Below are 25909 nucleotides of genomic sequence, written 5' to 3' on the forward strand. Positions count from 1 at the left end.
TGCTATCCATCATATTTATAGCCATTTATTTATTATGACGTTCTATTTCTGAAGATATTCCGACGATCGCTGATGAAACGACCTCGACGCGATGTCGCGCGGGGTTGAGTTCGTGACGAGACAGCTGAAATGTGGATAGATGAGGTCACACAGAAAGGATTCAATCAAATTACATGCGCTGCGAATAGGTTGCATCGACCGTTTCAGAATCGTATTCAACACCAGATGGATATGAAGGGTTTGGATTATTCTGAAAATTCCTAAAATTCCTTGTCTTATTGGAAGTCGTGCTTCATGTGTACTACATCATGTACGTGACGGAACTTTCGATAGATATATACAGTAATATTCATTTCACTTCTATCTATCTATTGTCTATCTCTCTCTATGCCTTTCCAGCAGACCCGCAAATCTCCATCCACTTCACCGTAAGATCCGCCACCTTCTGAATGCCCTCCTCGATGAGCTGCGTATGCGGCATCTTGCCCACACTCACCCGTAGATGATCGTAGTAGTCGTCCAGCACCAGCCGGTTGACATTGATCTTGGTGACTCCGGCTTCCACGCAACGCTGCAGCAGCTCCGGAGCAAATCCATTCGTGCCGTGAACGGCTAGACGCACTCTTCCATTTGCGTGGGAGCGGATTTGATTGAACCTTTCATCTTTCGTCAGTCCCGATCCAATAGAAGTAATCAAAGGGAAATAATGAATACCTTTCAAAATCCAAGTCTGGTCCCCGAGGTCCATATTCGCCATGCACATTGCCAAAAGCCGGTGCCAGAGCATCCACTCCAGTGCCCACGAATTCTTCCACCTCCTCTGGCGTCGTCATACATGCCTGCAAGCCAGCCGTATCCATGACTCCATCTTCACCTCCCTCAATACGACCAGGCTCGGCCTCAGTCGCAATCTCTCGCTGGTTACAATATTCAACCAGCTCCCGCGTCTTGGCCAGGTTGGTCTCCTTCTCATAATGCGACATGTCAACCATGATACTATCAAAGGGAAGCGTATCGGCAGCCCGCTTTATCATGGCTTCCGACTGCGCATGGTCGAGGTGGATGCTGATGGGCACATCTGCGTGTTTCGCGGCGTCTGCTGCAGTGCGCACGAGTAACCCATTCGAGGCTTCGATCGCCCATGGGAAGAATTGGATAATGAGTGGCGACCGGGCGGTATTGGCTGCTTGAACGAGGCCCAGAATTTGCTCGATGTTGTATGCGATCGCTGCGATGACGCCGTACTTGCCGGCTTCGGCGTCGCGGAGGATGCGGTTGTGGATGTTGGAGTCGCGCCAGGTCATTTTGGACACGATTTTATCAAGAAACAATTGAGCTAGTATCTCCTCCTATACATATGGTAGATGAATGAGTCCTGCTGATTATATATATCTCAGCATTGGCTGGCATTGCCCAAGGTGGGGATGCCTCGAGTCGAGCATTTTCATCCTGGTCCAATACGGATAGCATTGACCTCGTCATGGCCCGTCACGAATAAAACCTGAACATTGGAAGAATTATAAGAGAACATCCCATATTCCCCGCATCTCCATTGATAACAACTGAATGTCTTTGCCGTGTCTTGCAACCAACATCAATCAGTCATTTGCGTAGTCTATCAAAATGACGACTTTCAACCTACCTCCCAAGATGAAGGCCCTGCGTAATATTTATCCCATACATATTTGCCACAATAAACCAGTGCTGATCTAAATGAAAACTAGAATACTCCGAAGCCACCAAGTTCAGCGTTGCTGAACTGCCTCTTCCAAACATCCGGGACCATGACATATTGGTATTTTGACCCTTGCTGCTCAGATATAGTCGCTGATGATGGTATAGATCAAAGTCAAGGCCTCCGGTATTTGCGGTACCGACTTGCACATCCATGACGGTGGATTCGGGGCGCAGGTACGATACACCCACATGATTTCATCCATGATAGCTAATATCACAGTTCCCACTCGTCCCCGGCCACGAGACCGTCGGCGAAGTGGCAGCATTCGGCGCCAACGTCAAAGGCTTCACGGTCGGAGATCGCGTTGTGGCAGAAAACTCCGAGCTCTGCGGGCAATGCTTCTACTGCCGTCGCGGCGACGAGATATTCTGCGAGAACTTCATCGCCCACGGCGTCATGGTCGATGGCGGGTTCGCCGAGTATGCTGTGTATCCATCGCATAGGGTGTTTGGTTTTCGCAATCTGTCTGACACGGATGCAACATTGCTTGAACCTGCTGCTTGCGCGGCGCATGGCCTTGATAAGATTGCCCCCAAGCCTGGATCCAGGGTTCTTTTGTTTGGTGCTGGTCCAACGGGACTGATTCTGGCTCAGCTGCTTCGATTGAATGGGGGGTGCCAGGTGGTTATTGCGGCTCCGGGAGGACTGAAGATGAATCTTGCGAGATCTCTCAATGCTGGTGATGATTATATTGAGTTGCCGCGTGGAAGGGAGGATGCTCGAGTAGTACTTCAGGGACTACAGGATAAGAATCCTTATCGATTCGACATTGTGGTTGAGGCAACTGGAAGCGCTCAAATCCTTGAAGATGCTATTCATTATGTACGGAGAGGAGGAAAGCTTGTCGTGTATGGCGTGTACAAGGATGAAGACAAAATTTCTCTATCTCCAAACAAGATCTTCAAGGATGAGATTCAGATTCTGGGATCGTTCAGTCAGATGCACAAATTCCCGACTGCGATTGACTATCTTGGTACGATATCCTTGCTAATTCTGAGAACGAAAGCTGATAATCTGTAGACACAGGCAGAGTCCGGGTTGAAGGGATTGTGAACAGGACTTTCAAAGTTGAAGAATGGCAGGAATGCCTTGATGCGATGAAGAATAAAAGCGTTATCAAGGCAGCTCTGGTGTTTGACTGAGCAGTCGTTGGCTACTATGTATACTGAAATATTTGACCATCTTAGATGTAGATTTTAGAGAGACTTGTCAACATACCTCCGCCATACAAGGCGATGCGTGCTGTGCGAATCACATCATGGTTTACTAGACCTTTCTTCTCCACCCTATGTTTGGCGAGACCATCTCCTACGGCAAAGAGATCCTGTCGTTAATCAACATTACATCCTGTGATAAACTATCATAAGGCTGCATCTGCCAAGTGTAAACCATAAAGCTGTGATAGCTGGGAAACGCCCTCGCCTCGTGTGTTTCTTGGCGCCCCCGAGGCGAGGGCTCCCCCGCAGTACTGTGCATACCAACCCGCATCTCTCCAGAGCACGCTACTTGTTATCTTGTTTCCTGTCTTGCTCCTCTGATAATGTTTTTTCCTTCGATTGATTCCCTGCTGTGACTGAGAATATATTGACCAAATAATAACCCTCACATATATATATACCTATATCTGAACATCCTCGATCAATTTTCTTCTCCAGAACACAACTCGCGAATCAAGGTCCAACCGTTGGAGTTCGTTGAACATGGCTTCCCTCTCCGCAAACGCTGCACGACTTTCCATGCTCGGAAAGTCCCTACCTTCACGAGCAATGCAAGGCCAATCCTTCGTCCGCAGCATCGCAACCCGCGCAACCCAACATACCCTCAACACCGGCGCCAAAATCCCCGCTCTGGGTTTCGGCACCTTCCAAGATCCCGAGTCCCAGGAAGACACTGTCAGTCTCGCTTTGCAAAATGGCATGCGTCTAATTGATACTGCTCGAGTCTACAATGTCGAACAGCAAGTAGGGAGGGGAATTAAAAAGAGTGGTCTTCCCCGCGAGGACGTGTTCCTCTGCACGAAGCTGTGGTGCAGTGATTACCATCCCGAGGATGTGGAGCGTGCTGTCGATGATTCTCTGCGAGATCTTGATACCCCGTATGTCGATCTGCTGCTTATGCATTATCCGTGCACGTTTGCTCGAGGATCAGAACGGTTTCCCCGAGATGCCGACGGGAGGATGATTCATGGCGAGACGACCTTTGTGGATACGTGGAAGGCAATGGAAAAGCTCACCAAGACTGGAAAGGCGAGAGCAATTGGAGTGTCGAATTTTAGCAAGGGGGAGATTGAGACTTTGCTAAGGGAATGCACTACGGTAGGGACACTTATCATAACGATATATAAATACTAATAAGGTATACAGCCCCCCGCCGTCCACCAAATGGAAGTCCACCCCTACCTCCAACAAAAGCAATTCAACGAATGGCTCCGTTCAAAAGGCATCCATGTCGTCCAATTCAGCCCACTCGGAAACATGAACGATTTCTACCGCCAAACCGGGTGGGCCAAGGACATTGCAAACATGATGCGGGTGATCGACCAGCCGCTACTTAAGAAGATCGGACAGAAATACGGAAAGACGCCGGTGCAGATTGTCCTCGCGTGGGGCATCAACAATGGCCGATCTGTCATTCCGAAGAGTGTGGTCGACTGGCAGATGGAGGAGAACCTGGCTGCTGATTTTGAGTTGGCAGAGGAGGATATGAAGGCTATTGAGACGCTGGATGCCAAGGCAAGGTTTAATGACCCTAGTATGGATTATGAATGGAGATTGTATAGTGATTTGTATGGGATTGAGGGGACGGTTAGAGGGCGGACTCACTGATCAGCTTGCTCATTTAGATAGACTAAATTCATTTACCCTGGGAGGCTACTGAAGATGCTGGAAATACTAATATCTTGAATTAAATCAATACAGCCGACGGAATGAGCTAGAAAGAGGACACGATCTGTACAGTAAAATTCAATCATATTGAAGTGAGAGGTTTGCCGACAGGTGGAGATTACAGCGGGGAGGCAAACCATGGCTTCGTGACTGATTGGCTACAAGCGCCCTTCTAATTTAAATGATCGATTCCCTCATGCCAGCAGTAATTTGCATCACCATCACAGCCCTCTTATTTCTTCCCTCGGCTCCTGAAGTCCTTAATCAAGCAGACCTGATAGCCTTACCTGCACAGTCAGCAGATCGACCAAGGCAACCAATGGCCCATCTTGAATGATCCAGGTTACTCTGCTGCCTGGCAGTGCCCCTGGACGAGCCCCCACGTGTCCCTTGACCGTCCCTGAAACACGGAAAAACAGACCAATCAGCGACAAGCGATCCGAGCGAAGCTTCCCACCCCGAAAGCTTGGCCCCCGCTTAATATAGAACAGCCAATCAGATATCAGGACCCTTGATTGACATGTTGGACGACAAGGTGGTTTAACCTGAATTGAGTAGGACTGTTCGTGTAAACTCTGTTTGGTGGTTTGGCCTCTTTCGAGAAGCAGATTGTGGCGAGATGGAAATCTCTCTTAAATGTCGTGTGAGCCTCCTTTTTTCTGCTGGATTTTAGCATTGCTGCTACCTTTGTATTTTTTTTTTTTTTTTTTTTCATCTCAATGGCATTCAGTTGATTGTCTCGGACTTCCATTCCTCCCTTATTAGCGTTTACCTTCTATCTTATCAAATCTTTATTTGCCACTCTTTGCTACACTACACATCCAGATGAACATCTTTACTCGCCATGGCCATTACCTCCAAAACAAGCCATTGGAGTCCATCTCCAAACTGGCTCCATTCTCCGGCCTGATTATCTCAATCATTCTAGTCATTCTTTTCCTCATACGATTCTACATTCTCGAAGGTTTCCTGATCCGTCGACTGTACGGCACCATCTTCACAGACATGAACGAGTTAAACCGTCGGGGATTCATCAACCACCACATCGCCGGAACAACCAAAATTATTATTTTAATCATCGCTGCCTATCCGTTTATCTGCGTCACATTTGGAAAATCGACCTTCCACACACCGTTCGTCGAAGACTCCCCGGTCACGATGGGCGATGTTCTCATTATTGTCGCTCAGATGTTGATCGCCATGTATATATTTGAACTTCTCTACCGAGTGAAACTGTCGCCGGTCGCAGTGATGCACCATGTCGGAACCATCCTCATTGGACAGTCTGCGATTGCAATCAGCCTAAGGTTAGCGAGAGAGCCAGATGCAGATATCGAGTTTATTCTTTGCACTGTTTGGGGTACGTCCCTTCAGCCTCGACAGATGATGAATACTAACAGTATAATGAAGGCGCATTCGACATCATCTCGGAATTCTTCCCTCACGTCGCCATCGTTCTCTACCGCGTCTTTCCCACCCGTCACCGTTTCCTTGCTCGTGTCTTTATTCTCTCCTGCATCACCACCGCTACTGGGACACTCTGCGAGACAATCGTCACAATGTGGCTCTTCGGAAGTCTGTGGAATAAATGGGAAATCGCATTCAAGGTGGCTACTCCATTACTGCATATTGCATTTTCTGCTGCGCAGATCCACGGCAGCCTTGTCTTTTGGCGCATGTATCGCCGGCAACAGCGGTATATGAAAGAGGGGATACTCGATGCTGAGAGCGCGAAGGTTGATAAAGCAGAGAATGTGGATGGTGGGGATAGGGAGGCTAGTTCTACGGCTTCGAATATTGGGATGGTGCAGTCAGTTCCCAGGGTGGTTAGTGTATAGTGTGAGTTGTAAATCTATGACGAGGTATGATTCAGTTAAATTGTATATATTGTTTCTAATAGAGCAGTGCATATATAGAGGACATTATCTTCATTTCACATTAAACATATCGTCTTGACTGCGCATTTATACACCAACCACCCCGTCAATCTCTTCTTTACGCTGATAAAAATTGCCGTTGCCATCGCACGTCTCATGGTAGACCCTAAACATATACCTACTTATTCGAAGTCTGTGTAGGAGTTACCTGGTCATCGACCGGCGGTATCTCAGGATTACCAAGCGGATTCTTAGCTGGCAGCCCCGTCACCTGGGGATGTACCTGAGTATCCTCACCAGCATCCAACTCGGGAATTCCCACCGGTGGGTCAGTCGCCTTCTGCGCAGGCAATTCCGCCATATAGTCGTGAATATCCTGCGACCGAATCATCGACGGCGGAGAAGGCGACTCAGCGCGAAAAGTGTCCTTGTTCAGAACACTCATCAGGGGCTCAGCTTCTGGCGGTGGTGGAATCGCACCGCTGAGCAACTCCTTCACCTTTACCCTCCTTTTATACATCTTCTGATTAGCCTCTGGCCGTTCCCCAATCATCCCACCCTCAATGGTCGCCCCGCCGAATAGTCCACGCGTTTTGGAATAAGCAAACATGCCCGCCACCCCTTTCTTGCCCAAGGCACCACCCACTTCGGCAGTGCGTCCGAACGGGCCTGCTGCGAGTGAAACGTTGCCGCCTAGTGTGACAGACCCTGCCTGGGTGAAAGTTCTTACTGACTGCTCGTCGTTCAGCACAAACACAAAATCAGTTAATTCAATGCCGATCTGTCCTCCGAATCCAAGTCCACCGGTCGCCATGGCAGACGGGGCTGACCAGCTGCCATCGGAGAGACGAGCGACGATAAGCCCGGATCCAAAGCGTGCGGAGCCCAAGAATCCTATTCTCAGGGATGTGAAGATGGCGAGGCCCTGGGATATTTAGCAGTTGGTCTGTTATAGGAAAATGTGACGAACCTTGGCGTGAGCAAGAACTTTGCGTGGGATTCCTACGTCAAGGCTGAAGAATTGCGGATTGACGAATGATTCTAATATCTCGCCTGCCTTTTTGCATTCGCCTGGTGAGGTCAGACATTTCCAGGCGCGGGGTAATGTGATCGGCACGTACTGGATAGCGAGGCTGGTAGGGGGTTGTGCAGGGGGTTACGTATGCTGCGCCTCCGGGATGATGCTGAAGTAGTAGAGCTCGACATTATTGATCAAGTATAGAGAAAGGACGGTCTATGTATATTTCATGATGATGGTTGTTGATGTTAAGAAAGGTTGAGCGGCTACCTTCAGCCAGGCTAACCTAGCCTAATGCAAGTTGCATCACCCAAAAGCACATCCGGCCACTATTGATGCCATATGTGGAATAAGGCTATGATCTTACCTAATCGCATATCTTTTTTGGCGATGAAACGGAATATCATCAATTTGGCCCCATTTCGCAGCCAATCAGAACACACCCTCTCACGTGAAAGGGTCAGCCTTGTCTGAATTTTCAACCTCCATCTTCATTTCACTGTCCATCCAGAGGGTAGTCATCATGGACTGTACGAACCATGTATCGGGAGAGCTCTACGGTATTGGTATCCGACTCGGACTGTACCTCCACTGGGCTGCTCTGTTGATCCTCCGTGCATCGGGCCGTGGGTCATGGAGCACGCTGTCCCGCATCCGGATGAGCGTCAATTTAATTTCCTGCATGATATTCTCCAAACTTGTTTCTGACATTGTACATTCACGATCTCTTTCTCTGGATTTCCTGATCACATTTTATCTGATTGTGGTGCTATTCTACCCTGACGGGTATAATCTCTACAGACAGAGCAACGGGGAGAGACGATCCGGATACAGATATACTCTTCTGCCTGATATACCACTTATCCTATATAATCTGATCTGTCTCGCAGTGTCTGTCTTGGGGGCATGGTTCTGGTTGAAAGGAATCCACCATACTGAACCTACCTCCTGTTCTGCTAAAGCTGCCTTCTTTGGCGTTTTCGATCTGTATGATCATCGCTGGCGATCATTTGCAACTGCCTGGGCGATTCTCTCAGTGGTCTTCTTTTTCATTCTCCTCATGATCCATACTTTTGAATACTGGAGTGAAAACGGGAAGAAGGTAGAAAAGTATGACCTGGCAAGGAGGCGCGGCGTACACTGCGGTTTGCCGTTTCCCTCTATCCCGGCCATGTCCAGGGGATTCCTCAGACCTCGGGTGCCGAGAATAATTGCAAGGTTCAAGTGGAAAAAACCATACGCCAGACGGATCGTTATCCTAGCCTTGAGAGTGACTCACTGGCTGTTTATCAATTTCATTCCTCCACTGGCAGCGATTATCTCAGCCGAGCGGATGATTCATGCCAACCAGCTGAACGTCGGTGCACTGTCCGATTCCGCTGGGCAGATCCTTGTCCTGATCATGGGAATCGCCAATATGATTTCTCTTCTTTGGGAGATTGCACGGAGACCTAACAAACCGTACGAAGATCCACTGGCAGCATACATGTACCACTGTCACTCCTCTTCACCATGCGATAGAGACGAAGCATCCCAGATTCTGAGAGAGCTACTACGGTCATACATCAACTATGACCCTATCGTTCGCTTAGACGCACGTAAACACCCTCTCGAATCCCTCTTCCGAACGGCATTAATGGAGCAATCAAGAAAGAGCATCATCGACGCTGCTGGACATGGCGATCTCTCCACCGTCAACGAGATTCTGGCCTCGCAAAAGACAAGAGATTATCATCAGCACTCACCAGATGTGAAAATCCCTCGTTCCGCTCTCAACTTCGCTGCGAGTTATGGTCATGTGGAGGTGGTTAAGCGGTTGCTGGAGGACGAGATGACCGTTCTTGCCTGGCATCCACTGGACAATTATCATTGTGGGCCTCTTTACTCTGCGGCACAGAAGGGTCATTCTGTCGTTGTGGAATTGCTGCTCGAGAAATTTTGGGGGAATTTGGATGGTCGTCGCAAGGAAGTGGAGTGCGCATTAGGTGCAATAGAGGATAATACTCCTGGTCATTCTGAGGCAAGAAGGTTGTTGGAGGCGTATCGTGATGGTCTTGATAAAGAGAAACTGGATATTGTGTAATTGATATATGATTATTTGTGTTGTAAATGCTTGTTCGAGAGTAGTCAGAACACCAGTTACAGGTCGATGGATTCCTCAGGGCAAAATATATACCTTGATGCCGTAACTAACAATAGACAACATCCACTCTTATAGTATAGGGTCTTCTCTGATTCCGGTTGACCTGTGCACCAGGTGATCTCTACCAACAGAATAAAACCGTCTACTACATAATTTATGCACCGGTCTTTCTTTCTGATATCTCATTCACGTGTGTATACTTTTGTCAGTTCCATAAAATTCAACTATATCTTTAATAATCTCCAGCGCAAATGAACATCAATACATCCCAACCCATATCATATCAGTCACTCATCACCAGCTTCAATAAGAGATCCGCCCCTATATGCTCATCCCGTCGGAGGGCACGCTGGAACTGTTCGTCTGGAAGAAGCATCCGTGCATAACAGGCGACATAGTGAATTACCAACTTTTGCAATGGAGTCTCTGGGTGCCAATCCTCTCTGTAGGCGGAAACAAGGAGATCGGCAATAAGGTGCACGTGCTTCTTATGAAATGGGAAACAACAGAGATCTCGATGGAGGGATTTTAGGCATTTTTGACGCAATGGCTCAATAAAGTGCTCTGTTGCGAAGCCGTATAGCTTTACATGGAAACTCAGATCCGCACAAGGCACGGGTCGGACTTTGCTTCCATCATACCTTAGGTCCTGGAAGCTTCTCCAAAGCCGTTCATTGAGATTATCCTGGATTTCCTCTTGGTCCCGGATGAATTTCATCGTCGCATCAGCGTCCGTTCGACAGGACTTGAGGAAATCAAACTTGTGCTGGAGGCCTTCATCATCTGTCTCCGGATAATCGAATCCAAATTCATCCTCCTCGTCATCCACGTCCGAGTCAGACTCCAGTCCGGGATATGAGCGCGGTGGAAGACTGGGTGTATCGTAGGCGCGGGCGTAGGCGAATTGTTGAAATGCTTGAAAGGTATCCGTATCGACCCAGTCGAGCGGAACAGATTCGAGACCTGTTTTCTTCAATGTATCGTTCATCAGGTTCGTCAGTGTAGGAGACATGCTCTCAATTTTTGCAGCATGGATTTGTATTGGGATGTGGCCTTCGCCGACCAGAAAGGTAACGTATCTCCATTTGTTGTTACTGTTTTTAGTCAGCCAAGGCATTGAAAATGGGTAGGTCTATTCACTTTTCGTCGTCGGACATCTTGTAGTTCTTTGTATTGAAGGATTGGTTTGGGTAAGATGAAAGCAGAGCAGGGCTGAATTAAATAGTGAGCTGGCAGTTGATAAGATGGCAAGGCTGAGCTGGCACTTCCATCTCCACACTCGAAGCCATCCGAAGCGATTCGAATGCTGAATCCTCCCTGAATGGACCAGTTTTAGATTAGATGTATTTTACGATTGGTGGATTCAAACCGGGAATATTGAATAACAATATGGTGTCAGAACTTTATCCTACTGTGTAACTGATTGATAAGCCGAACAAAACAAACATGCAAGCCTTGAACACATGTAGCCTATCACAGCACCACTGGTAAGATCCCAATTGCTATATACTCATACAGCTTCAGTATCTCTCTAAACCTATATTCCTGAACAAACCGCTCTGCATAAAAAGCAATATAGTGGATAATTATCCCTCTCAATGGGGACGCTTCGTCAGTCACGACGTAGATAGTGAAGACAAGATTTATAATGATACTTGAATCATCCCCAAGAGGCGTGGGAACACAGAGACACCGATTGAGGGACATGAGGGATTGTTGAGCCAATCTCTCTGCCATTTTCGGTTGCAAACCTGTATAGCCTTACATGAGAGCCGAGGTGTGGGTGGGGCGAGGACCAGGGCAAAGCTGCTCTGCATCATAACTGAGTTTTTTAAGCTCTCCCAAAGCTTGACTGTGCCCTCTGTTCTCTCCGTCATATCGATCCTGTGATCCGTCTTGTCATTGATATCCGTAGAAGGCGGGCGGTCGAACCTTTCACGATCCCCTAGGGGTTTGGTAGCAACCGGTAAGAGCGTATTTACAAGATCCAAGGAAAATATTGTTGTGGATGTCGAATAAGCCACATCCTCTTTAATCCGTTGAATGAATTATTCATCCACTCGGCAAGATCTGTACCCAATGGACGGTCCGATGCACGCTGGGATTATTAAGAGGGTCTGTCATGTGTACAGGTAGCTCTCCTGGTGGGAGATTGCATCTGAACCAATACGACCAAGCCAAAACATACCTAGTCCCTGTCATATGTATCTATCGCCCATTCTGCCAGAAGAATCTGGTTGCAAATCAACTCAGCCGATCTCGCTATTGTGGATCTACCCCACATTCCTGCAGATGTGATAGATGTGATATGTAAATTGTGTTACCCTCCGCCTGCTCCCATTGGCCATACTAGTGAGGCGGCTGGGCTGAGGGTTCAGCTGAAGGCTCGTGCCTATCAGCTTCCACAATGCCATTGTTGATGCTACAATCAACAACCCATTCAGCACACGTCACCACTCACCAGAAGCGAGCTGATGATTTCACCACCCGGCTTCTGTCGACTATTTATCTAACCACCGCCTTCTTCTCATCGCTTCCCATCATCTTTTTTTCATCCCATAGAGCCAACACTCGTTATGTAAGTCTATACTCACCTCACATCATCCTCATCGATGCTAATATTGATCAGGTCTGGACAAACCCGAATTGATATCAACTTTCTTGGCGGCAAGGGTACTGGCAAGACAACCTTGCTAGAACACCTTGCGGCCAAAAAGGGGGGCGTGAAATCCCAATCCAATGGTATCACTTCATACACTTTTGCAGGAGTGGGCAAATACGATGTTACTCTCAATGGTGAGTTTCACATACCACATATATATATTCTCCCATGCAGCTGACAGTACTAGAAATCCCCGATATCAGTGCCTTTTTCAAAGCGCTTCATGATGATGGTCTTGGCCATGATGGAGCCATTCTCTGCCTCTCTGCCGCACCAGGAGAGGAAGCCGATCCATACAGCACCCAGGAATTTATTTCTGTACTTAAAGACCAAAGGGAATACAGCACCGCTCGGCTCATGGTCGCTGTGAATAAGATGGACGCCGCCGAGTGGAGCGAGAAGCGGTTCGAAAAGCTGGCCAAAGAATGGCACGAGTTGTATCAGCAAAAGCTTGGATACGATAGTCATAGGACTCCGATTTTTGCTATCAGCAGTACTGAGGGGGATCATATCGCGGATGATGTACTACACAACGGTTCGAAACACATGCCGTGGCACATCTTTTGGAAGGTGGAACGAGGTGAGGGGTCTCAGTATACCTTGTGGCAGGGCATTGAGAATACCGGGGTGGGATATGGGCGTCCTTTTCCAGAGTGAGCTGCATTGAGACGGTCCAGGATGGATTGGATAGGGGCAGTTAATTTTGAGCATCCTTCTAATGAAGAGAACAATAGTTTGTTTTATTCCTGTTTGTAGATTCCAGTATACATCACCATAGGGTATGGCATTCACCTGAATATCGGCTTCAGGGTCCACGTTACGGTTGGCCGACATCATATCTCTAGGCCTGTCTAGCATGGCGAATTTGTACACATCGTTACCGTCCTCACCATCGCAGTCTGCCCGGTGAGCGCTGTATTATTGTTTTGATACACATCGCTATACGTCCACAAGATGTCTGACGAGACTGGATCATCGTAATAATGTTTCCACGCGTCCTTTGGGTGGACGGGCCATTTTCCGTGGTATTTACCTAGAGATCAGCAGTAAGAATACTCTATGTTGTATCCCAGAGAAGTGAGAAGCCATCGCAGTTGAGCCCTGTCTTGCCTATCAACGCTTCGGACTCAACAGCATCTAACACACATCCAAGCAGAGGGCCTCCATCTAATGCGGGCGTTCTGGAACAACGGCCTCTGGATAGATCAGTCTTGGTGGAGTGATGACGTGGGAAAGAAATACTTCAGGGAAGATCGGCTGGGATTTATCCAACATCGATATTCGGGATGGCAATTAAGTTATCCATCAGATATGATCTTACCCCTGTCAGTGACGCCATCCGTACTTCGATGAGGTATTTATCTGCATTAACCTGATGAACCTTGCGTATGATATGTGGAATAGTGGGTACTTGAGACATGCGGTGGGGGATCACATTCCACAGTACTACCAAGGGATGCTTAGCGGTAAACAGACCATCATTACATCTATCGACCAAAGTAATCAGATTCTATCGTCGACTACTGTTCACTATCCAATCTAACATTCCTGCCCATTTGTATCATGCCTGATGAGACCAAATCCGCACCTAAAATCACCAACCACACCAGGGAAGACGACGATACATCCGACTTCCCCGATGGCGGATGGAGAGCATGGAGTGTTGCATTCGGCTCATGGTGCGGCATGGTGCCTGCCTTTGGGCTGCTTAATTCAATTGGTGTGTTAGAGGCATGGCTGGCGAAGAATGAGTTGAAGCAGTACTCTGAAGGAACAGTTGGCTGGATTTTCAGCATCTTCACTTTCTTCCTCTATGCCACTGGCATTCAGATTGGTAAAATATCCTCGGGCTATAATGATCGTGATTGCTGACTATTCAGGTCCTGTCTTTGACGCATACGGCCTCAAGTATATCCTCATTCCGGGATGCACTGGACTGGTGCTTGCGTTGATGCTGTTCAGTCTTTGCCATGGTCAGTCTATCTCGTCATCTATCAAATACATACTAATCAATAAGAATACTACCAATTCATCCTTGCCTTCAGTCTACTTGGAGGCACCACGGCATCGATGATTATCACTCCCAGCATTGCCTGCATCACCCACTGGTTCTATCACCGACGAGGCCTTGCACTCGGCCTAGCAGCAACTGCGGGCGGGTTTGGAGGAATCATCTTTCCAATTATCATCCACAACCTCATCCATTCAGTTGGATTTCCCTGGGCTATACGTATCATCGGGTTTATTGCTGCCGCCTTTGGCATTGTCTGTTGCCTCCTTCTGAGGACCAGACTTCCCCCAAAAAAGGCCGATGCTATAATGGATCTCAAGGCATTGACAGAACCTCGCTTCGCCATGCTGTCGGTCGCTATAACCCTCATTGACCTCGGTCTGCTAATTCCACTCACATATCTCCCTTCGTATGCTCTCGACCATGACATGGACCCATCCCTGGCATACCAACTCTCATCCATCCTGAACGGTGCTTCCATTCTTGGCCGTGCCCTCCCTGGCTACTTCGCCGATAAGTATGGACGTTTGAACGTGGTACTCATTACAGCCTTCTTCTGCGCCGTCTTCACCCTTGGCCTCTGGTTGCCTATTCAATCCAACACGGCTGGTATAGTCGCGTATACCGTACTATATGGCTTCTGGAGTGGGTCTGCGATCAGCCTTCCCCCCGTCTGCATCGCCCAGTTATGCGAAACAGAAGATTATGGTAAGCGATACGGGACAACTTATTCCCTTGTCAGTATCGGGGCCTTGGTAGCGGTGCCTATAGCTGGGGCGATATTGCAGTCCCAGGATGGTGACTATTGGGGAGTGATTCTCTTTTGTGGATTGGCGTATGTGGTTTCCTTTGTGCTGTTTTGCCTAGTGCGGGGAATGTCGAGTGGATGGGGGGTTATGCATAAGTTTTGATGCTATTGATTGAGTCCTGTACTGTGTGTGGATATGTATAATCTGAGGCAGTGTTGTGCCTGTTCGTTTTACATGGAGCGAATACGTCTCCGAGTGGAGTACTGGGTGACGATAATGACGCCGGAAGACTATTTAGACATTGATAATGTGATCTATCGTATTGTACAATAGGAACACCTTATGGCAAATGAAAATGGCTGCAGCAATGAATAATTTCAGACATGAGAGGTATAGTTACTTTTCTTTATACAGTATCCCAATACATCCACGATGACTAAGCACCTCATCAGTACACGAATTCAATCACCTATGTCTTTGATGTTCATATAAACACCAGGCAAGGCGGTCACGCGGTGAACGAGCCTTGCATTCTTCTGTCGGTGACATGAAATTGTACAACCCTAAGTTGATACACCGACTATTAGCAGCAAGTACATCATTCGGCTGTTCAATCATTGCATGAATGTTGCATTATTCTTCTCCATCAGCTGCCACCTCACCGAATCAAGCCTCGAAGCACATTTCCTCATCCCACCACACTTTGAATATCTTCAACCTGTTGGTCCGTTCAGCGGCCATGCATTTGCCGGTCTTTGTCTAGATGCTGTTAGCAGTAATTGTCGTCTACCGCCCTGTGCATCTCACCTTCATCAAGCCCTCCAGTGTCTCCAACTTCTCACTGATATGCTCCCTCGGAGATTGCAGTCCGTATTGAGGTCTCTTGGCACCTCCAAAAGCAAACGTCCGTCCAATTCCCGTTGCTCCAATGGCATCCAGCCTATCTGCGTCTTGCACAATAGCCAGTTCTCGATTCTCACGCAGAATCCCCTGTAGACGTTGCGGGTCTTTGACTTCCGATGTATATGAAACGTTGTTGGCGATGGTTTGGACTTGGGTGATCAATTGGTCTGATGCGCCGGCTTTAACTAGCATTGATGCCATTTGGGTTGCTGCGTCTTCCCCTGGCTTGAGGTATTTGTGGTCGCCGACATCGTGCACGAGGCTTTTTCTCTCAGTGGATGAACCTATATTATATTTTGGCAGACTTACGCGCTTAGGAATACAACGACTGGGTCGTAAGGGCCACTCTGCGTTTGCTCGCAGTCTAGGATGCGGCGCGAAAGTGTCAGAACGCGAAGGACGTGGTTGAAGTCGTGCGACAGATCGTATCTGGACATGTATTCCCTCACTGATTCCGTAATGGAAATAAACAAAGATTGGTGTTTGATGAGGACATCTTGGTGGGTCTGAGAAAATGCATTTTCGAGAACCTCGAAGGTGGTTTCATGGCAAAGCGAGGGAGACATGGTCGTGTTGGATGGATTGGGGAAGATGGTTGTCTGGTAAGATGCACTTCAGTTAAATGCAAAGTTGCTGCCCTTCTTAAAGTTGGTTTTGCTTGTCACTCCTTGCGTGCCCCCTTGATGGCGACTCCTTGCATATATATATACAGGTGTTTCGGCCCGCTCTGGGCCTGATGTTAGCTTTGTTCAAATGCATTGATGACGCGGAGAATGCACGCTGTATAAATACCCTAATGGTTAATCTGGTGAGGCATTATGGCCTAAAACACGTCCCCCACAGTACTCGTCATCCATGTGCAGATGGTGACATCTCACTAGAACTACACATCCTCATCAACGCGGTGCGATGGAGTCAACAGTGAGGGAAGTAGTATCCGACTTCCAACTTTCAACTCTCAGGTTCCAGTGTGCGCAATCCATTGCGCTCACTGACTGGCAATGCCGCCTCTCTAATGGACGGTGTCGTAGACTCGTGAGAAATGCCTTCTTGACGCCATCTCGACCACTTAAAAAGGCATATCTGTCTCTGTTATCTCTTATCTATCAACCATTTCAAAACCGCAAGACCACTATCAACTTCAGCCCCATCACTATCGCATTCCCATCATGGTTGGCATCACCAATGACTTCCTGGCAACCTATGCGGCCGATGCAGGAATCCCCAAGACCGCATCCCCTCTTCCGCGATATAACAACCGCCACTACAACATCATCGTGGTCGGATTAGGCCATCGAGGCTACAAGACCTTCTTCAAAAACCTCATCGACAGCCCATCCATCTCCATCACGGCCGCATGTGACGTGGACCCGGTCAAACGGCAAGTCGTCACTGAAAAGCACCCCAAGATCCCCGTCTACAGCTCGCTCGAGAAACTTCTCCAAACACACAAGCCTGACTTTGCCATTGTCGCTGTGCCCCATCGCTTCCATGCCGATTGCACTCTCACCCTTGCCCAAGCGGGCATTCCGATCCTCAAGGAGAAGCCCGCTTCAAACTCGCTGGCGGAATATCAGCAGCTCGTCAGTCTCCCAGTGAGGATGGGAGTGACGTTGCAGAAGCGCTTTGAGCCTCGCTTTGTGCATTTTCGTAACTTCCTGCCGCTGGTCGGCGAGGTAGTTTCGGTCAGAGCGACTATTGCTGTGAATTGCATGCAGCCAGATGACGCGGACTGGCGAGTTGAGGATGAGGTTGGCGTTGCTGTAAGATTCATTCCTACAATTTATAGGTCTCTTGCTAATCGTAGCAGGAGGACATGGGCAGCCACATGCTGGACATGATGGTCTGGCTCTTTGGCAAGCCGTCATCCCTCGTAGGCTACAAATCCAATCTGACCCCCCATCGCCCAACCGTCAGAGATGACGTCTCCCAGGTCATCATGCAGTGGAATGAAACCAACATCGTCGGGCACCTATACAGCTCCCGACGCGCGCACCGCAAGGAGGAATCGATCGTCGTCGCCGGCACAACTGGCACCCTCTGTCTGGACGACAACACCATCACGCATTTCGATTCCCACGCCAAACAGACCCTACAGCTGACCGACTCGCTCGATAAGACCGCCATCATCCGCAACATGTGTGAACAATTCGGCGATTACGCATACGGTTTGGCTGAGTATCCCACTTCGTTGGCGAACCTCGCCGATACCGTCGCCATTGTCGAGTCTGCCAAAGCGTCTCTGGTTAATCGCAGCGTCGTGGACGTCGCTTCATTCTCCCCCAAAGTGCCTGGTGCTGTTCCAAGTCCCCGTAAGGAGCAACAACTTGTCAATGGCCATGGACCTAAGCCCAAGCCCAAAGCCACCGACCAGCGCTTTACCCTGAATACGGGCGCCAAAATGCCTGCAATTGGGCTGGGCACTCGTAAGCCCAAGAAGCCTGCCCAGGTGTACCAAGCAGTTCTGGCCGCGTTGAAAGCAGGTTATCGGCACATTGACACGGCGTATTCCTACCAGAACGAACATCAGGTCGGGCAGGCTATTAGGGATTCTGGCATTCCCCGAGATCAAATCTGGATCACCACCAAGTTGGACAACCGATGGCATAATCGAGTGGAAAAGGCCATTTCTACCTCTCTCGATTCGCTGGGGACTGACTATGTGGACCTCTATCTCATGGTATGTTCTTCCATCTCAGTGCTATTCCGCCAGACTCATTCTTGCAGCATTGGCCATCATCCACTTCTCCCGATGATCCGTTGAAGAGTATTCCCGACTGGAACTTTATCAAAACATGGTATGTACCCTCATTCTTCATTTGATCCATGTATACTAACCACGCATAGGGAGGAAATGCAAAAACTCCCCGCATCTGGACGAGTTCGCAATCTCGGCGTTTCCAACTTCAACATCGTCAACCTGGAAAGACTGAGCCACGATCCATCATGCAAAATCGTTCCTGCTGTTAATCAAATTGAGGTACCATAACTATCCCTGATTATCCAGCTCCAATGCTAACAAAGCAGCTCCACCCGTACTGGCCATCGCAGGGCCTGCTTCAATACTGCTCCCAGAACAACATCCACTGCACGGCTTATTCTCCACTGGGCTCAGGCAAAATGTCTGATCTGTATGAGGAGAAATCACTCTTGGATATTGCCGAAAAGCACAACAAAACACCGCAACAGATACTGTAAGTATTTATTTCATGTATGTCAAGAGAAGTGCGCGTTAACAAGTCGCAGCATCAAATGGGGCCTCCAGAGAGGCTACAGCGTCATCCCAAAGAGTGTCACCGAAGAAAGAATCATCGCCAACTTTGCCCTCAACGACTGGCAACTGGCAGATGAGGAGATCAACGCTCTACTCAGTATTGGGAAACGGTCCAAAATTAGCAAGGATAACTGGCTCCCTCAACGAGTCTTTTTTAGTGAGGATGCTTGATTTTTCATTGACGGCTATATGGTTCATTTGAATATCGTTCAGCCCGAACAATTGGTGTATACCTTATGCATTAAGTGAAAAGGATAAATTAGATTGAGAATGAAAAGGAATAAAATGAAAATGAAAACAACTTGAAATAGAGAATGGGGAATTCTCTTGCTTGTTGGGTATTTGTAAACGAAACTGATCACCTATTGGCTGTGGGCGGGTGTATATTACCAAAGTGAACATTTGCCAATCACACAACAGTCAGTTGCCTTAAGAAAAAGCAAGTACTCTAAAGGCCAGTTGATTCCGCTAGATGTGACAGGTTTTGGTCTGCCTTTTCCTAATCCTCCTGTCTTCCAATCGCCACTTATCCTTCTCGCCACCGCATCGAACTACCTGTGATTGTAAATTACCTTGCATATTACTGAGGCGGGACATTTCCAATCCCACCAAATAGCAAACAGCCAAGGGATCAACTGTGGAGACTTATCGATAGGCAGAGGTCCATTCCCAGTCATCACTCTGCATTAGTCGGATATAGTAGGCGCATGAACCATGGTGGTTCATGTATCTCGGAACAAGTTCTAAATTGATCAAGCTACCGCCACTGGATCCCCGAACTTGCGGGGTACGGCCAATCGCAGTTCCTCCCTCAGCTGTGCTTTGACACAAGAGGTCGATCGACATTCTGCTAATGCCTGTGTACTCAATCATAGCCCTTAGATTTTGTAGTTTGAAGACCCATATGCAAGATTAATGTATATCTTTGGCTGTGTACTTTCTCGAGAAGCCCGCGTGATATCTTATCTCTTTTCTTTTCTTTTTTCTTAATCTTGATGATTCACTGAATTTCCCCTGTCAAGTCATACTATTATCCTGTCCGAAAGGCAAATACTATGTCAAAACTACCAGTAGGGGATGAGAAGACATGCGATAATCCTATGACTATTTACTAAACCACATGGTTGTCTCTGAGTAATATAATCTTAACTACCATTGATACTAATGAACAATCTTTCACGGCGCAAAGTATAAAATAAACGAGGGTTTATTGATCCCATATGACCTCTTACATATACTAGGTCAGCGATTCAGCCTTTGTTGGACCTAGACTAAGAGTCAGAAAACGTCCCGTTCCGGCATTGGTTAAACTGCTTCGTACTCATAATTCAATATCATCCATCACTCAATATATTGCCAAGCGCATTTTCCTTGTGCAGCGTCGATGCTCAGATCACAGAAGTTAAACCAGTCGTTGCAGCAGGCCTTGCAGCCTTCCCATGTGCAGCAGTAAGAGCCCTCTGGAATACATTCGCCCCTCGCTATAGTTCATTTAGTATTTAGCTACATTAAATATTGACAGTGCGGTTCTGTGTACTGACAGAATATTTCATTTGGGTCCCGGGGGATGCTGGCCGCACTGGCCGTACCAAGTGAAATAGCAGTGATGGCAAGAGTAAGGAACTTCATCTTGTTTTGGAATGGGGTGGCTTATATAGATATTGAGAAGGGAAGATGATATGGAGATGATAGAAGAATGATGGAAAGGAAAGAGATACACCGGAGAAAATAGGGATTTTTATATTGCTCTTGCGTCCTGTGTCACGTAGCAGCGCCCCAACAAAAGAAAACAACATGAGCGAAAAGGGAAGAGAAAATTTAAAAAAAATAAAAACAAAAAATAAAAAAAGAAAGGAAAGAATCAAAGAAGCAAAAAGAAAACATCTAGTTCTGGCAACGCCAGCATTAATACATACAAATGGGGCTAAGGTAATCGGCCAATTTGTATGGACCAGTCAATTCTAAATACGGTAGTTGCTAAAAGGGAAATGCTTGCTATCAGAGTCACCTGTGGACTTTAGTTCGCCGTCCTTCGTAGTGATATTCCAGCCAGACTGTGGGCGCCCTATAGTCCAGTGTAGGATAACTAAGTACAGATAGAACGCCACAATAGTAGCAAAAAAAAAAAAAAATAGAAGGGAAATGATAATCGGATGACATCCTGAACTTTCACTCCTCTTGCTCTGTGACTGGCAGTCGATCATTGGCGGCGTCCTTCGGTAGGTGGATATGTGCTGCTGAATCTGTCGAATACCAACCATTTGCAGCGCCAGTGGGCATAGTAGGTAGCACGAACCAAAGATCAAATCTGTGGAACATCAATCGCGGTGGACCATTCGTGGAAAATTATCAACGATCGGCCCGGAGCCATAGCTTAATACAGAGTCATCTGTCCAGGGGTGGAACAAGTTCTCAGCTCCCGATAAAAACATGAATTAGACAGATATAGTGGATGGCGAACTGCAGTAGTCTAGTGATAGTATCGTATCAGAGGGGTAACATGGGCTATGGCTACTCTGATACTCCCGAATATCCCCCGGAAATGGCTGGAAATCAATTCCACAATACCATTGTCATTTGGGTTGGCCTGGTAGCGAAGTACTACACTGAAAATCGGCATCACATATGTCTTGAGATGGAGTTTCAGTGTAAAAGGCAGTGAATTTAGCAGCTGTACTATATACATAGCTTTTATTAATAATGGAATCACAAAATGTCGCATTATGATGCGAATACCATATCAGTGATCATCCACATACAAGGCAGATCGTTTGCAGGGATAATGGACCGTCCGTTCATTGAAAATTACATACATCAACTAGCCGATATTTGCGCATCCGATTAATTTGGAGGTCGGAGTTTGAATATGTATGACCAGTCTCCCTTACACAGATGTTTCCAAGGGAGCATCCCAATGTGCATTACTGTCTGAGATCCACAGATGACAATGGGCAGGGGAGATGTTTAGAGTGCTTTATATGTACATACATTCCTCTATACCTACTCCGATGTCCGATATCCGACATCCGACATCCGCTGCACCTCCTTCTATTGCTCATGAAGAGAGCACTTCCTGATACGTCAACGACGGCAACATCATATATTTATAGCCTTTAAGTACTTGGAATATAAAAAGGTCTCTAATTTGTTTAAATTCCCTGCTTTGGGCAGTATCAACTACACTTACATATATAGAAAAGCGTAATATATGGATCCATTTGACCAGCACATCCTACGGAGGCCATATAGTCCCAAAGAGATGTATACGTGGCCATCGCATGAGACCCTATACTCGATTTGCGTGTGATCTGCACCCGCCTACCTTCCGGATTGCCTTCAAGGTTCGGGCCGTTGATGTTAAACTTTGTATTTTCGCTCTTATTGAATCGAGTTTTATTTTTTTCTACGTCTGCTTCTATGGTGCAAGTAACTAATTGTTCATAATTGGCTATGGCCTGAATATAAATCATAGTAATAAACGGGTTCAACAAGTTGTCTAGCAAAAGAAAATATACATCAATGGCACTTATATTCAGACATTCAAACAATAATTATCTTGAATTTCTTAGGGATTTTTTCTTATAACATTTAGAGTCTACATATTTGTCCAGATAACCTACTAGATTACAGAAAAAACCAAGTATGCTTCATATTACCATTCTACCATGCACTGCTACATACCCAAGTCCCCGCCAAGATCATTGAGTAATGAACTCACATCTGGATTGACATCGTTCCACTCGCGTTCAATCACCTCTTTATACTTTGCACTGCGACACGAATACCGCACACCGGATAGGTCTGCTTGAAAGACCAAACTCTTACCCTTGACCGGTTCATCCGTTACCCCCTCCTTGGCAGTCAGATCATACCCCCACATCATCGAAGCCACCACGAGAAACATGACCTTCTCCACACTATGCCGACCGGGGCACATTCTCTTTCCAAAACCAAAGGTGGACGGTCGGGGGAGATCTGGGTTGTGGATCCAGCGCTGGGGGTTGAACTTTTGCGGCTCGTCAAATGCATCTTCATCATTGTTGTAAGCCCACTGGTTTGCGAGGATCAGCGCATCGGATGGGATTCGGTAGCCCATGTATTCGTCGTCGTGGGTGGTGGCATGAGGCATAGAGAAGGGCACGGTTGTTCTGAATCGAAGACACTCGGCAATGAAAGCATGCACGAGAGGCAGCTGGTCCCAGTCCTCCAGTGACGGGAGACGATCGGAGCCGACAATCCGGTCAATCTCATCTCGTACTTTGCGCACCTCGTCGGGGTGCAAGGCAGCCATGAGGATAATGGCGTTCAGTGTTAGTGGCGTGCCTGCACTGGCCGCGAGATGCATCTCCACCACTCCTATCCTGAATCCCTCCCAGGTCATATCGGCTGGTTGGTTCTGGTAGACTCCACGCGCCATGCTCCACGAGGGACTATGGACAGCCTTGTATAGTTTATCGTCCATAGTCCGCGATACGGTGTCAAGGACAGCATCGCCTCGTTTCATGCCAGCCTGTCTCACGCCTGGGATGCGGTCGAGGAAGGGGAACAGGTCAACGAGGATATTCTCGATGCAAATAGAATCAATGATCTGGGCCACAATAAACCCAATCTCATGGGCCTCGCTCAACGTAGCGGAGCCCACGGGTGTACCAAACACCAAAGTGGACGACGCATTCACAGCCAGCCAAGCGACCTTGTCAGCAATGGCAGTCCCATCGAGTAACTGGGACATGAACCATTTGACAGAGAGAGCCTGGATGTGCGCTGATGCCCGAGCTGCACGGGGATTCAATATCCGCAGCTGGAGACGATGCAAGGCCAGCCATTCTGGGGTGTACGGCATTGCGACGGGGATGGTGTTTCTGAATAGGTATTCCGAAAAGGATATCATCCTTGGTCGACTGCTGTATACATTGGCCCTTTTTTCAAGCAGATCGCGGGCGGCGTCTCGGGTGTTCAGTATGATGACGGTGCGGAAACCAAACTTGACGGTCATTATAGGGCCATATTTGGCACCCAATTCTTTCATGGCTTCCCATGGTGCTTTGTTCGGGAGTTGGAGGATGTTGCCGATCAGTGGCAGTGGGGTTGGGCCGGGCGGAAGACGTTGTTTCTGTCGATGCCAGGCATAAATTACGCATAGGAGCAGGAGAGAAACAAGATAGAATGCGACCATTCTGGAGAACTGGTTTACGATGCTGAATGATGATGGGATACGCGGATTATATGGGTGTCTGTTGTCGGGCTGGAAGGATGGATTGAAGGATCCGACATCAATCCATCCGAGTCATCACAACCCATATTTGAAGACGACAGCATGCATGGCCTGAGTCAGAAACATTGTCAATGAACGAATAGGAATAGATATATTATTTCATGCTTATCTCTGATAAAGCCGTGTTGATAGTCCGTTTTAGGGATTTGAAATGAGGTTCTTGGCTGTAGAATTTCGGAGGAAGCGGTCGGACCATAGATTCAGGTATGTAGATAGTCATTTGATATTTTCAGGTAGATATACATCTGGGCAGTAAAATCAGATTAATGCCCCGAAAAGACTCATTGGTGTCCCCTTAAAGCATGTTATGGACATGAAACATCAATGATGGAATAGAATTAATAAGATAAAGAAAGCCCCTCTTTTCGAGCTCTCTTATACAGGCCCCGAAGCGTGCCCTGTCTCAAATCCATGCTGAATCGGCCTGGAGTGCTGTATGCACAGAGCGATACCAAGTGCGATGCAGGTAGAAAACCCAAACGGGAATCCCGGTCGGCGATGGGGGCCATTTTTGGGTGTTTTGAAACCTGACTGTGCCATCGAGATGCTTCTTCTTGTAGTTTGGTGGTGTGGCTGAGGCACGGTGGCTCTTGGTAGAATCCACGAGGTAGATGGGATGGTTGCTCTTGATGAGGCCATTTGGAGGAATTTTCGAAATCGATGACGGGGTAAGAAGATGGTGAATCGAATATCTATAATTATCCTCCCAGGGTATGCTCGACTTTCATCTTTGGTTAAAATAGTTTGTTGTGTGGCAAATGGTGCTGTTGTACATATGTCATGAGTGCGTCATCGATATAAGTCCATGAACTTTAATGGATGTATTAACCATGTTATTGCGGAATAACCTTATTATACTCTATCCAAACCAAAACCATGAAGGGGTCAATAAACAGATTTATAGATAGGGACTGAAAACATCCATGCTGACTGGAGCGCAGCTTTTATTAGTTGCCGTTGCAAGGCGAATCCCATCATAAATACGGGTCTACTGCCTCACATTGACTGTCTCGGGCCAGCTGGAATACCAACCCAGAAAGTCGACGATGCTATCAAAGAAATACTCATCCTCCATATCAAAAAACCGGGTATCATGCCAGAACACGGCCCTCCACACCCACTGATCATCTGAAGAGACTGGCTGTTGAACACAAAATGATTAGTGTTCTTTAATTAGATCTCTTTGCTTTCATTATATGATTGAAATGGATAGAAACAAGAGATTAATACATGTAAACAAAGGGGATATATAGTAATGGGGTTTATCTATATTCACGACTCCTTGATCATGAAAGGGCTTTGTTAGTGCATCAATCAAAAGGAACAGTCTCATCAAAGACATACCTCTTTGTCCACCGAAACATCAGTGCAATG

The 25909-nt window shown here is 47.4% G+C and overlaps 13 protein-coding genes across 13 annotated transcripts; 7 read left to right on the forward strand and 6 right to left on the reverse strand.

The window, feature by feature from the left end:
- Positions 1-385: 385 nt before the first annotated feature.
- ASPWEDRAFT_118996 (class II fructose-bisphosphate aldolase) lies at positions 386-1304 on the reverse strand (the record flags this gene model as incomplete). Its single annotated transcript, XM_040828866.1, has 2 exons — positions 386-656; positions 715-1304. 2 exons carry the CDS (start codon positions 1302-1304, stop codon positions 386-388), a joined length of 861 nt encoding a protein of 286 aa, XP_040685052.1.
- Positions 1305-1623: 319 nt separating this feature from the next.
- ASPWEDRAFT_187259 (zinc-dependent alcohol dehydrogenase family protein) lies at positions 1624-2985 on the forward strand (the record flags this gene model as incomplete). Its single annotated transcript, XM_040832174.1, has 5 exons — positions 1624-1663; positions 1725-1795; positions 1843-1911; positions 1958-2711; positions 2759-2985. The coding sequence occupies 5 exons, from the start codon at positions 1624-1626 to the stop codon at positions 2878-2880; spliced, it is 1056 nt and encodes a 351-aa protein (XP_040685053.1). The 3' UTR covers positions 2881-2985.
- Positions 2986-3504: 519 nt separating this feature from the next.
- Positions 3505-4563, forward strand: ASPWEDRAFT_118731 (aldo/keto reductase; the record flags this gene model as incomplete). Its single annotated transcript, XM_040828840.1, has 2 exons — positions 3505-4053; positions 4102-4563. 2 exons carry the CDS (start codon positions 3505-3507, stop codon positions 4561-4563), a joined length of 1011 nt encoding a protein of 336 aa, XP_040685054.1.
- An 885-nt stretch (positions 4564-5448) lies between these two features.
- ASPWEDRAFT_32022 (uncharacterized protein) lies at positions 5449-6461 on the forward strand (the record flags this gene model as incomplete). The annotated part of the gene is made up of 2 exons (XM_040833603.1): positions 5449-5983; positions 6034-6461. 2 exons carry the CDS (start codon positions 5449-5451, stop codon positions 6459-6461), a joined length of 963 nt encoding a protein of 320 aa, XP_040685055.1.
- Positions 6462-6678: 217 nt separating this feature from the next.
- Positions 6679-7706, reverse strand: ASPWEDRAFT_119499 (uncharacterized protein; the record flags this gene model as incomplete). Its single annotated transcript, XM_040828910.1, has 3 exons — positions 6679-7425; positions 7471-7571; positions 7622-7706. The coding sequence occupies 3 exons, from the start codon at positions 7704-7706 to the stop codon at positions 6679-6681; spliced, it is 933 nt and encodes a 310-aa protein (XP_040685056.1).
- Positions 7707-7961: 255 nt separating this feature from the next.
- ASPWEDRAFT_45321 (ankyrin repeat domain-containing protein) lies at positions 7962-9825 on the forward strand. Its single transcript, XM_040836502.1, has one exon. It carries the CDS (start codon positions 8042-8044, stop codon positions 9599-9601), a length of 1560 nt encoding a protein of 519 aa, XP_040685057.1. The 5' UTR covers positions 7962-8041; the 3' UTR covers positions 9602-9825.
- Positions 9826-9848: 23 nt separating this feature from the next.
- On the reverse strand, positions 9849-10830 carry ASPWEDRAFT_187263 (uncharacterized protein). Its single transcript, XM_040832175.1, has 2 exons — positions 10802-10830; positions 9849-10755 (listed from the first exon to the last, which is right to left on the reverse strand). The coding sequence occupies exons 1-2, from the start codon at positions 10816-10818 to the stop codon at positions 9945-9947; spliced, it is 828 nt and encodes a 275-aa protein (XP_040685058.1). The 5' UTR covers positions 10819-10830; the 3' UTR covers positions 9849-9944.
- A 1375-nt stretch (positions 10831-12205) lies between these two features.
- On the forward strand, positions 12206-13066 carry ASPWEDRAFT_45323 (uncharacterized protein). The gene is made up of 3 exons (XM_040836503.1): positions 12206-12239; positions 12291-12457; positions 12511-13066. Coding segments are annotated over exons 1-3 (639 nt in total). The 5' UTR covers positions 12206-12237; the 3' UTR covers positions 12981-13066.
- Positions 13067-13878: 812 nt separating this feature from the next.
- Positions 13879-15449, forward strand: ASPWEDRAFT_187265 (uncharacterized protein). The gene is made up of 3 exons (XM_040832176.1): positions 13879-14157; positions 14204-14296; positions 14341-15449. Exons 1-3 carry the CDS (start codon positions 13887-13889, stop codon positions 15243-15245), a joined length of 1269 nt encoding a protein of 422 aa, XP_040685060.1. The 5' UTR covers positions 13879-13886; the 3' UTR covers positions 15246-15449.
- Positions 15353-16680, reverse strand: ASPWEDRAFT_45324 (HD domain-containing protein). The gene is made up of 3 exons (XM_040836504.1): positions 16296-16680; positions 15891-16248; positions 15353-15842 (listed from the first exon to the last, which is right to left on the reverse strand). The coding sequence occupies exons 1-3, from the start codon at positions 16550-16552 to the stop codon at positions 15750-15752; spliced, it is 708 nt and encodes a 235-aa protein (XP_040685061.1). The 5' UTR covers positions 16553-16680; the 3' UTR covers positions 15353-15749.
- A 148-nt stretch (positions 16681-16828) lies between these two features.
- On the forward strand, positions 16829-19599 carry ASPWEDRAFT_45325 (uncharacterized protein). The gene is made up of 6 exons (XM_040836505.1): positions 16829-17749; positions 17797-18666; positions 18714-18784; positions 18834-18966; positions 19014-19180; positions 19233-19599. The coding sequence occupies exons 1-6, from the start codon at positions 17156-17158 to the stop codon at positions 19429-19431; spliced, it is 2034 nt and encodes a 677-aa protein (XP_040685062.1). The 5' UTR covers positions 16829-17155; the 3' UTR covers positions 19432-19599.
- Positions 19600-22315: 2716 nt separating this feature from the next.
- ASPWEDRAFT_32030 (uncharacterized protein) lies at positions 22316-24436 on the reverse strand (the record flags this gene model as incomplete). The annotated part of the gene is made up of 3 exons (XM_040833604.1): positions 22316-22437; positions 22583-22715; positions 22979-24436. The coding sequence occupies 3 exons, from the start codon at positions 24434-24436 to the stop codon at positions 22316-22318; spliced, it is 1713 nt and encodes a 570-aa protein (XP_040685063.1).
- Positions 24437-24445: 9 nt separating this feature from the next.
- On the reverse strand, positions 24446-25215 carry ASPWEDRAFT_45327 (uncharacterized protein). The gene is made up of 2 exons (XM_040836507.1): positions 24645-25215; positions 24446-24586 (listed from the first exon to the last, which is right to left on the reverse strand). The coding sequence occupies exon 1, from the start codon at positions 25172-25174 to the stop codon at positions 24911-24913; it is 264 nt and encodes an 87-aa protein (XP_040685064.1). The 5' UTR covers positions 25175-25215; the 3' UTR covers positions 24446-24586; positions 24645-24910.
- Between the last annotated feature and the right edge of the window lie 694 nt (positions 25216-25909).

Source organism: Aspergillus wentii (assembly GCF_001890725.1).
Source record: "Aspergillus wentii DTO 134E9 unplaced genomic scaffold ASPWEscaffold_8, whole genome shotgun sequence".
Taxonomy (NCBI): domain Eukaryota; kingdom Fungi; phylum Ascomycota; class Eurotiomycetes; order Eurotiales; family Aspergillaceae; genus Aspergillus; species Aspergillus wentii.

Bases quoted from the DNA above. Each gene is read 5' to 3' on its own strand.
- ASPWEDRAFT_45327 (XM_040836507.1), bottom strand. From the start codon at position 25,174: ATGGCCTCATCAAGAGCAACCATCCCATCTACCTCGTGGATTCTACCA.
- ASPWEDRAFT_187265 (XM_040832176.1), top strand. From the start codon at position 13,887: ATGCCTGATGAGACCAAATCCGCACCTAAAATCACCAACCACACCAGG. The intron at 14,158-14,203 runs GTAAAATATCCT...CTGACTATTCAG, and splicing joins TGCCACTGGCATTCAGATTG to GTCCTGTCTTTGACGCATAC. The intron at 14,297-14,340 runs GTCAGTCTATCT...CTAATCAATAAG, and splicing joins GCTGTTCAGTCTTTGCCATG to AATACTACCAATTCATCCTT.
- ASPWEDRAFT_45324 (XM_040836504.1), bottom strand. From the start codon at position 16,552: ATGTCTCCCTCGCTTTGCCATGAAACCACCTTCGAGGTTCTCGAAAAT. The intron at 16,249-16,295 runs GTAAGTCTGCCA...TGAGAGAAAAAG, and splicing joins GTCGTTGTATTCCTAAGCGC to CCTCGTGCACGATGTCGGCG. The intron at 15,843-15,890 runs GTGAGATGCACA...AACAGCATCTAG, and splicing joins CACTGGAGGGCTTGATGAAG to ACAAAGACCGGCAAATGCAT.
- ASPWEDRAFT_45321 (XM_040836502.1), top strand. From the start codon at position 8,042: ATGGACTGTACGAACCATGTATCGGGAGAGCTCTACGGTATTGGTATC.
- ASPWEDRAFT_45325 (XM_040836505.1), top strand. From the start codon at position 17,156: ATGGTTGGCATCACCAATGACTTCCTGGCAACCTATGCGGCCGATGCA. The intron at 18,785-18,833 runs GTATGTACCCTC...AACCACGCATAG, and splicing joins TGGAACTTTATCAAAACATG to GGAGGAAATGCAAAAACTCC. The intron at 19,181-19,232 runs GTAAGTATTTAT...AACAAGTCGCAG, and splicing joins AAAACACCGCAACAGATACT to CATCAAATGGGGCCTCCAGA.
- ASPWEDRAFT_45323 (XM_040836503.1), top strand. The intron at 12,458-12,510 runs GTGAGTTTCACA...TGACAGTACTAG, and splicing joins ATACGATGTTACTCTCAATG to AAATCCCCGATATCAGTGCC.